The sequence below is a fragment of the Ranitomeya variabilis genome, chromosome 5 (genome assembly GCF_051348905.1).
Source record: "Ranitomeya variabilis isolate aRanVar5 chromosome 5, aRanVar5.hap1, whole genome shotgun sequence".
NCBI lineage: Eukaryota > Metazoa > Chordata > Amphibia > Anura > Dendrobatidae > Ranitomeya > Ranitomeya variabilis.
Genome location: NC_135236.1, coordinates 586833564 through 586844314, shown reverse-complemented (window position 1 = coordinate 586844314; position 10751 = coordinate 586833564). Strand labels below are relative to the sequence as shown.

General features: G+C 39.6%; 1 protein-coding gene across 1 annotated transcript in view; it reads right to left on the bottom strand.

Annotated features, from left to right (window-relative positions):
* Positions 1 to 913: 913 nt before the first annotated feature.
* HBEGF (heparin binding EGF like growth factor) overlaps positions 914 to 10751 on the bottom strand; it is a 250832-nt gene continuing 240994 nt past the window's right edge. The window contains exon 5 of the mRNA XM_077266000.1: positions 914 to 1088. Within this exon, the coding sequence (XP_077122115.1) occupies positions 1022 to 1088 (67 nt within the window). The 3' untranslated portion in view covers positions 914 to 1021. The remainder of the gene's footprint in view (positions 1089 to 10751) is intronic.

Below are 10751 nucleotides of genomic sequence, written 5' to 3'. Positions count from 1 at the left end.
GGAACCTGTTTACCTGTTATGCCTGCCTGTACACTTTCCCTTGGGTTTACAGTATATCCTAGTATTGCCTTGTTCTTGATTATAGCATTGACTTCTGTACCAGAACTTGTTTGTGGATTACCGTGATGTCTCGTCCTTTGGGAAATATGCATAATTAACATAGCAAAAACACCATAGGAGCATTGCGGCTTTAAGTCTCCTCATCTTGGCATGCTTAGCATGTCAATCTCCGCAAGGAGAAATTATACTTCTTGGATATTTGCTATGTTAGACACACTCATCAGTCTTTTTTTAAACTTAAAAATAGATCTAGGATGTTTCTAGAGCAGCCTCCATGGAAACTTTTAATGCGATTCGGAATCAAAAGCCACCACACGGTCAGTATTTAACATCTGTATTTGTAAGTCAGAACCAGGAGTAGGTGACAAATACAGAAGTGATGACGTGTTTCTATTGTACTTTTCTACTGAGGTCGTCCCACTCCTGGTTTTGCGTTACATATACTGATATAAAATCCTGACCAAACACAGAACGTGTGACCATGGCATAAACTCTGCAATCGCATTGTGTTCTGTGATTATCGACCCAGAGCTTTTATTCAGAAAGACCTGACATCGTACATGACGTGTAATACAGCTAGCTCATTCTGCATCGTGTAGCATGGAAGGGCAAGTTAAGTTATGAAACTCAACAGATAAAAAATAAAGTTGTGGGCTACAAATATTACATACTTTTAGAAAGTGTCTGACCCTTTACTACAACAATGTATAATCCTACTAAGTGCCCTATAGGGGAAAATGCAAAGAAATAATGTTGCCCAACAATGAAAACGTTTCAAAGTACTGCTTCTCTCATTCTAAGGATGAACGTGTGTACAATTTCACCAGTACAAGGACAAAAAAACAGACATCTATTTCTACCTTCAAGAATGTAATATTTCATTAGCATTACAAGTCAGAAATTCAGGTTTGAGTCCATGTCAGTTTTTGATCTCTAGAATCTTGAGTAACCAGAATTATCGTTATGTAGGGTTTGTAACTTTTAGGTTTTTCTCATTGTCCACTTTATAAGCTCCTGTCCTGTGGTACCTTGAAAAATAAAAACAAAAAAGTGAATCATTATACAGAATAATACATTAAAATACACAAAATATGGAATGTATGTATAGAATACATATACACACAGCACTGAAATAGCAAAACCCAGAAGGAAAAGTTGTAAAATTATAAAAATTGACATTATATGCAAATTATGAAAAAAATTGAAACAAAATTTTAAACATATCCCAATTTATTCAGTAAGAGCACCACGGACATAATCACTTCCCCAACTTGGCTTGCTATCAGTGAGGTTATTATGCTTGTCTGAGTAAAGTTCTGCCATAACGAATGCACTTGTCACATAAATCATCAAGAATTACAGCAAGTAGTTCAACCAATGACGTCCCACATGTGCTCAATGGGGACAAGTCCGGAGATGGTGCAAGCCATGGCAGGAGGTTTAGGCCACACAGGCTGCTCGATCATATAGAGTTGAAAATCAGGCTCCTGAGACACTTTGGATAAATGGCCGTACCGATCAATCATTCTCACTCAAATCAATGTAAGTCCAACCTGATTGTGTACCTGGAATGAAGACTAGAGGGGTCCGCCTACTATGCAATATAATACCCTATGACATGACCCTGAGATTAAGAACAGAGGTGGCATACCTCATGAATTCCTCATCATGGCGTCACCTATGTGGGTTCGTCAGACTCGAAGAATGGGGTGTAGTTATCCATTCTGTACTGCAAATAATGTTATAACCTCATTGATAGCAGGCAAAAGTGTATAAGTGCATGGATTTCTTAACAAATTGTGACATTTGAGAATTTTGTTTCTTTTTTTCATCATTTGCATATCATGAATATGTATGTCAATACTGTGATTTTGATGATTCCAGGACTTTTCCTTTTTGATGTTGAAATGTCAAGGTTGTGAAGTGTATCTTCACAGAATAATGAAATACCACTAATGGGGGCAATCCACGTGGCTGTTATGTGGCCCATGACATGTTGTGGCCCGTTTCCAAATATCACTGTGCCCCCCACCCAATGTCAGAATTGCAATGGATGCAGATACAGTTGGATATAATGGCGCAACAGGGAGCAGTCTGCTGTCGAAGTCATCATATTATGTGGGGTCATCATACTGTGCGGGCGGACAGTGGGGAATCATACTGTGGTGGGTCACTGAGGGCCTCAAAGTGTGTGTGTGTGAGACAGGCAAATTGGGAACACAATATTGTCTCTAGGGTATGTGGGGGCGATCATAATGTGTGGGAGCACTGTGGGACATCATAATATGTGGGAAGCATTCCGTGCTAGGGGTACGGTGGAGACATCATACTGAAGTTTGAGGCACTGTAGACACATCATATTGTGGAGCAGGCTAAAAACTGTCAGGGCACTGTGGTAACATCATACTTTGCTGGGGACACTGTGGAGTCATCATAATAATGTGTGTTTGGGGTATTACTGTGGGAGAATTCACCGTGACAGGTATCATTCAGGGGTCTAAGGGGTAACGTTTCTCCTTATGGAGAGTGACATACCAGCTCTGGCTTGTCAAGGTAAGGAGGCTTATTCGCCATGCAATGCTCCTCTGTGAAATATACTATGCAAATTGCCTCTTTAGAGAAAAAGAGGAGAGTCCTCATAAAGTTTAAGTCCTCTCTTTCTCTGAAGAGGCAATTTGCATATTATATTTCCCAGAGGAGCATTGCACAGCGAATAAGCCTCCTTACCTTGACAAGCCAGAGCTGGAATGTCACTCTCCATAAGGAAAACGTTGCCCCTTAGACCCCAGTCTAGAGCCTCTCATCTAGCCAAATTAGTTCTCATGCTTCGCACTGACGAGGGCCAACAACCCGAAACACCGTATCTGCGAATTGAGATACTGATTTGACTTTTATCCTGTCATATTACACGACTCGTTAAAGGGTTGATTGTGACTTGTAGGATCGCTACTTCCAACAGGTGGCGCTATAGAGTTTAAGTCCTCTTTTTTTCTGAAGAGGCAATTTGCATAGATATCATACAGCGTGTTGACTGAATTTTGAGGAGAATCATACTCTACGGGGGCTATTAAGATGTATTGCAGTTGGTAAGAACACCAAGAGGTTTCCAAAGGGGTAAAATGGCTATGTAAGTGCCTGTCACCAGGTTGAGCGCCTGATTCCAAAGATGTGTCACTTCCTGGGCTGCTCAGTGCAATTTTGATCATCTCCTGCTGATACACCAGTGATTTTATCAATAGTTGACTAGTAAGGGTATGTGCACACGTCAGGATTTCTTGCAGAAATTTTCCTGACAAAAAAAGGACATTTCTGCCAGAAATCCGCATGCGTTTTTTTCTCGTTTTTTCCTGCGTTTTTGACTCGTTTTTTGTGTGTTTTTTGTGCATTTTTTCCAAATGCATAGAATTGCGGGAAAAACGCGGAAAATCCGCAAAATTAATGAACATGCTGCTTTTTTTACTGCGATGCGTTTTTTTCACGGAAAAAAAAGCACCATGTGCACAAAACACGCAGAATGCATTCTAAATGATAGGATGCATAATGTATGCATTTTTAATGAGTTTTTATAGCGTTTTTATCGCGAAAAAACGCAAAAAAAAAGCGAAAAAACCTGAACCTGTGCACATACCCTAAATCTGCTGCCAAGTAGTCAATCAAATTCATGAGCTCTGTATAACCCCCTCTGTATAATAACCACTGATTGACAGCTTTCTATGTACACTGTTCAGTGGCAGAAAGCTGGAAATCAGTTGTGTGGGCAGGGTTATACAGAGCCAAAAATTCAGACAACTGGTATATCTACAGACATGCTGAGACATCACTACACATAGGCAAATTTAAATTTATGGGATCAAATAACTAAAAATTGTCATGTGCATATGTATTCACCCCTTTTAAGGAGCATATTAAAGTGTATAGTATGGTGGATACTCAGGGCCAACACAGACTGCAGGACCATGGATTGTTTACACAGTATATCCACCAGCAAATACAGTAGTAATTTTTTCTTATTAGTAAAATGTACAAACTTTCTGCTGTTTATAATAAACCAAACGAAAATCATTTAAACATCTGAACACAACTAATATAATAATAACTAGATGGCAGCCCGATTCTAAAGAATCGGGAGTCTAGAATCCATATATACTTTATTTATTCAAATGTAAGAATAATACAATTAATAAATAATAGTAAGAAAGAACAAAAAATGGCTGCACTCACCAGCTCTTGACAATTCTTGTTATTTAAGGTACAGTTACACAGGATCCATGAACATGCTTATGAGGGGAGTGATGAAAGACATCAGACAACAACTTTGCGTGTTGTGGCAAATGCCACAACAATGGTTCTTTGCTTAAGAACAATAATGTAAATAATAAATAATATGTATCAATAACTATGTATATTGGTATGTTCTATGACATTTTAAAATATTTCATTATTATGTGGAAAAGCTCTTAGTACCCATACTGGCGCATACTTGTGTGCCCATCAGGTATTTTCACAGTAATTTTACATCTGATGGGTTGGTATGAAACGTTTTTAATCATCTCTTGGGCTTAGCTAAGCCTTCATTTTAAATAATTCTAATAAGTACAACAGAAATAAAAGCCTTTTTGTGTATCCAAATTTTTTGTGTTTATTTTTACAGAAGTGTAAAATTTAAGAAATCAACGTTCATAGTACACCGATGGGCTAATATAAGCATGCCCATCAACCACGTCACGGTAGCCTTTGAACTGATGGGTCCTAACTAACTGATTCCTATTTCTTAATACTCAAACCTCTTTCACATCTGCATGTTTCTGATATTTGCAGAAGTAATGTTAAAAACAATACAACTTCCACACTTGGCACCAAAGAACTGACCTACAACACACTTTCAGCAAGTGCCATGCAATGTAGATGAAGCTTGGAGTTAACTTGCAGTAAATGCGGCAAACGCGGCTTCGACAATTGCATTAAATGCAGCCACAACAAAAACACTGGTAAGTGGAGATTTTGTGGCTAAAACTGCAAAAACCACATGTGCCGCACCTGCCGCAAGTGAAGTACAAATTCCGTATACATTGCATGCAACTTACAGCAAGAGTGGCGTGGGTCAGCCCTTAGGCAGGAAGTGCAGAAATAGCCTTTTTTCCACCATAAATTCTCCAAATAGCAGAAAAATGTTGATGTGAAAGCAAAATCTCTATTCTTTCCCTATCTATCTAAATATGTACCTATCTATATATCTATTTCTATGTACAGAACACACCTGGAGATAGAGATGAGTGTGAACAGCCATCCCACCCGTCTCTTACCTGTTCACAAAAACCTCACCCTTTTTAAAAACAAAATGAAATCTCTCAGCAGCTATACTGCTGGAGCTTCAAATACAGGTTCCTATCACCAAATACAGGCATTTGGATGATACACATCTTACATCTTGTACTTAATGTGTGTTCTACTTACCTATAAAAATATGTATTGATATATCATATTTCTAAATTTATGTGGATATGATATAGAGTTATTAACCCTATATGCTAATGAGTACGTATGTTATATACGTATCTATATATATAATTGTCTAAGGGTTTTTCCGTCTGTCTGTCTGTCTTTCTGTCTGTCTGTCCTGGAAATCCCGCGTCTCTGATTGGTCGAGGCCGCCAGGCCTCGACCAATCAGAGACGGGCACAGCATGGCGACGATGATGTCATAAAGGTTGCCTCGACCAATCAGTGACGGGCACAGTCTGCCGTGAATTCGCCTCGACCAATCAGCGACGGGCACAGTATCGACGTAGATGTCATAATGGTTGCCATGGCGACGATGATGTCATAAAGGTTGCCTCGACCAATCAGCGACGGGCACAGTCTGCCGTGAATTCTGGAATCATCATTGTCCATATACTACGGGGACATGCATATTCTAGAATACCCGATGCATTAGAATCGGGCCACAGTCTAGTTTCCTACATAAGTACTTAAAATCTATATGTCTATGGCTACACTCTTTTTTTTTGTTTTTGTTTTTTTTCCTTATCTCTATACATAGAATTTGCCTATTGCTGTCTATGTTATTAGAAAAACTGAATAATGAAAAAAAAGAAAAGTAACTTTAAACTAAAATATTTTTGTAGATAATATTACGTGTGAAGACTTTAGTACTATCAGCCGATAATTGTCCTTGAAGTGGTGTATTAACCACTTTAACCCTCACATTGCAACATTGCTTCACCCTGGAAAAAGCAACATACAATTGACCATGGGCAAAAGCAGGTTCTGGTAGATAAATGCCAACTCGATGGAGGGTCTGGCCTTGAGATTTATTTATGGCCATTGCAAATGCGGGCTTGATGGGAAATTGTCTCCGTCTTAATTTAAAAGGTAATCCAGTCTCTGATGGACACAAATCAATTCGTGGAATGAATACCACATTTCCTGCTGCTGACCCACTAATTACTTTAGCCAGTATGATATTGGCATGTAAGGCAGTGACATTGAGCCGCGTACCATTGCAGGGACCTTTGTTCGTGTTCAGATTACGTAATAACATGACAATGGTGCCAATTTTAAGTTTCAGCCGATGTGAAGGCATTCCAGTTGGTGTTAGTGAATTCAAAAACTCAAGTGGGTATTGATCGAGGTCATCAGCTTCATCAGGATCGATGGAATCATCACTGATATATTCAGTATAGTCACCTATCAATAAATCCATGACTTGGGAATTGACTTTCTCAACGTCCTCATTTTTTGGACATAAAATTGCATGAGATGCAGCTGTATTTATGCTTTCGGTGTCATTCACATCAATACAAAGATTATCTCCAAAAATTTCAATTATTAAAGAGCCAGTGCATACCATGTCTGGAGGAATTTCAATTACATCATCTCCAAGGTTATGTTCATTAGATAGTTCACCATTTCCCAGTTGAAGCAACCAACTGCTGTAGTGAGGATCAATGGAGCGCATGTTGTTAATAAGTGGCAGGCGAGTAAAATGTTGCCAGTGTTGTGAATATTTTATACAGCTCTCTACAACATCAGTTCTTGTCCCATGAGGGATGACAGGAAGACATTGTCTAAAGTCGCCTCCAAAAACAATCACTTTACCTCCAAACGGTGTTTTTTCTTTGTGAGCTACATTTGTTGTCATGACATCACGTAAAACTCTATCAATGACATGCAATGCATATTTGGATAGCATTGTGCACTCATCAATAATAAAAAGTTTAGTGCTGTGCAAATCTTTTGCTGCATCGGTATCATTCTTAATCCTGGAAACAGATGTTTCATTCACAGGAATTGGAATCCCATAAAGAGAATGAATGGTTCGTCCACCTTGTAGCAAGTTGGCGGCAATTCCAGTAGTGGCAGCAGGTGACACAATGTCTCCTTGTCCTCTTAGCTGATGTAGGGGTAGATGATATAGGTACGTTTTTCCGCTGCCACCAGGACCATCAAGGAAAAAACACTTTGCTGTAGAATTAGTGTCTTCTAAAGCTTGAGTGATAGCATCAAAAGCAAAAAGTTGGTCCTCATTTAGAGTAGCTTTCATTTCAGCAGCTGCTGATAACTCATAATCTTTATCATACTGTGGGAGGAGGTGTTGTTTCTTGACTGGACGTGGCAAATTAAAATCAGTATAAGTTTTGCCATGAGCTTTAAGAACATGTTGGACATCTGTCATAGCATAGCCTTCACAATTGACACACTCCAGAGTGTCGGAGTGGTATGCATAGCAGTAGTCTTCTACAAAGTGTTCCTTAAATTCATCCCATAAGTCCCGAGGTTTAGCTGGAGGACCAAAAATACAAATGTAGGCAAACATGTCACGTAGCTGTGCTGGCATGTTGAGAATACTGGCATCAAGTAATGTATTTCTCCACAGACTATCATCAAATAGTAAGCCAAGAGCTAATGCCGCATCTTTGAAGGTTTCATGTGTGACTCCGTGTACAGTTTTTATGCTGTCAAAACTGGTTGCACCTTTGACATGTAACAATAACAATCTTAAATAGTAGCGTTCTTGGTTTTTCACACTGACAGTATACATTCGTCCAATCACAGAACCACCTGCTCGCTTTCTAACTTCCCAAGAACCTTCTTTCCAAACATAGTTTTCGGTAATTTCACGGTATAAATAAATATGAGCATGATGGTCGTTCTGATTAAGCTTGAAGTAGGCCATAAGTGTAGAATTTTGATGGAGCTTTTGTTTGATGTTTCCAATAGAGTCATCCTCATGAAAATAGAGTGGCTGAGAATGCGGTAGATGTACAGCAAGGCGAATGATGCTATGAGATTGTTTATGCATTGGATATGAGAATATTCGCCAAGCTGCCTCTGGTGCACTGACATATCTTGAATCCATGAATTGGTGTGTTTCATCATGTTGGATGTTAGTCTGGCAGATTTCAAGATTGGCTTTATCATGTCCTTTGTAGACGTATTTAAATAAATATTTCACAGCCTGAATGGAACCACAAACTTCGACATTTATATGGCACTTGTATTTTAATAGCAGGAACGGTTTATATGGAACCACCCACGAATTGTCAATCATGTTAGAATGGTGTTGAAAAGATGGGCCAAAGTGTCTGCGATAAGTAGGATAGGCGTCCTTAGCTATGATGGTTCTTGGTTGCAAATCTTTAGGGAAACCTTTTGTACACTTCCCCAGATCCATACAGGGAGAATTTGGGTTGTGTTCTCCACACGGACCATGAATCATATGTTGGAGAACAATTTTATGGAGCTGAGGGTAGTGGGTAGGATTGGGAATTTCAGCCCACACTGTATTGTCTATGTCCTCCTCAGTCCTTAATTTGGAGTTGCTGTCCAGAATAATCAAAATGTGAGCGTGTGGAAGGCCACGTTTTTGAAATTCAATTACATGAACCATAGCGCAAACTTTCCCAAATAATCCGTTGTTAATGTCTTTTAAGAGTGCTTCCAGTTTTATTTTGAAAACACGTGCCACCAAATCAGGTCTATGTTCCACACGCTGCCAAGGTTCCAAATTCTCAGTAATCTCATTCCATTTCGGATTACAGGTCATGGTGATGAATAGATCAGGACGACCATATTTAGTCACAATAGCCATGGCATCCTGGTACCGCTGCTGCATATTCCTGGGACTGCCTTCAAACGAAGATGGTAAAATGACCGTTTTTCCAATGGGGATGCCCTTCTCAATGGATTTTTTCTGGAGATGTTCCTGGAGTACACAATTATCCTCTACTTTCAAATCCTTTTGGTGTTGACGGATATAATTTAGGCGATTTGCCTCGATTTTCACATAAGCATCCACTAAGTACTGCTGAGTGAGTTTGCCACCATTCAGGAGTGGATTAAACTGATTACGGACAGACAGCACATAGCAGTAATATTGCAGTTGTGTAACTCTGCGTGGACTTTGCCCTTGTTGCTTGAGGCCATCATGCCAGCCCTGGTCTCCGTAAGGGAAAAATAAAGGATAGAGTAAAGCATCTAAATTACTGTGTAGAATGCTGACCTGTTGTGTTCTTGGCGCCAAAGGATTTTTGGGGTCCGGTTGTAAATGTATTAAAATATCACGATTAAATGGTGGCTCTCCATTGTCATTTTCAAATACGACAGCAACTTCATTGACAGTTGGATTATTATATCGGCGAGGGTCTTGATTCCGATCTTGTTTAAGGGCCATGATGATATTTGGCATGAGAGTGCCATTAGCTTCAGGTTTTAGATGTTCTTCATGTTCCACATCTCGTAACATTTTGTAGGCAGCAACAAAGGGATTCACATTGTCTAACTGAAGAGCAATTATACTCATCAAAGTGGGATGACATTTTTGATTTTGTTCACAGTTTAAACGTTGTTCATTCGTGGTAGCGGTATCCAAAATATACAGTTGGGCATAAGCTGGAACTTGATCATCACTGGGATGTAGGGTTCCAGTACGATGATATATTTGTCCATGTATACGGAAACAGTAAGGGCCATGTCCAGGTGGAGGGGATATATTGGCATCCATGGAGGCGAAAGCAAATGAGCTGTTAATACTACGAATATTTTCCATGAGATTCTTACTGAACTCACTCTCCCCTGTCAGCAATCGTTTAAAGACCTCGGGATATTGGGGTATAGGTATATGCACTTTACTCTTGTGACAACACAGAGTAAAATTTTTATCTGCTGGTATCTCAGCATTAAAATGTAATGCTTGACAATGTTCACATAAATAGTTCATAGGACCACAGGAGTGTTCTACTATGGTACTGTCATCATTAGTAAAACCTGTAGGATGTTGAGGTACAGGTTGTGGTAACGGAGCATTGGAATGTTTCTTTAAGCCAACATATATAAAGCGTGGACCTGGTAGAGGATCTTCACTGTCCACAGATTCAATCACTGAGGAGTTGGAAGGTGTATCGTGGTCAGGGTTTATTAATATGGAGGTGCAAGCGGTTTTTTTGCGCCGTTCACGGCGTGCACCAGCTGCATTTGGTAATGGTTTGTTTGTTGCCTTAGAAGAGTCAGGTGTGAAGCATGTCTTATAAGCAGACTTAACGGTGTACAGGCGACGGCGTTTATCATTTGGAGTGTAAGTAGGACAGAGTTTGCGCTTACGTGCAGATTTACCAACGGTTAAAGGAGCTTCAGGCTGCACACATTCTATGAATGGAGACAAAGAAGCTGTATTGTGGGCAGAATCTATGACTG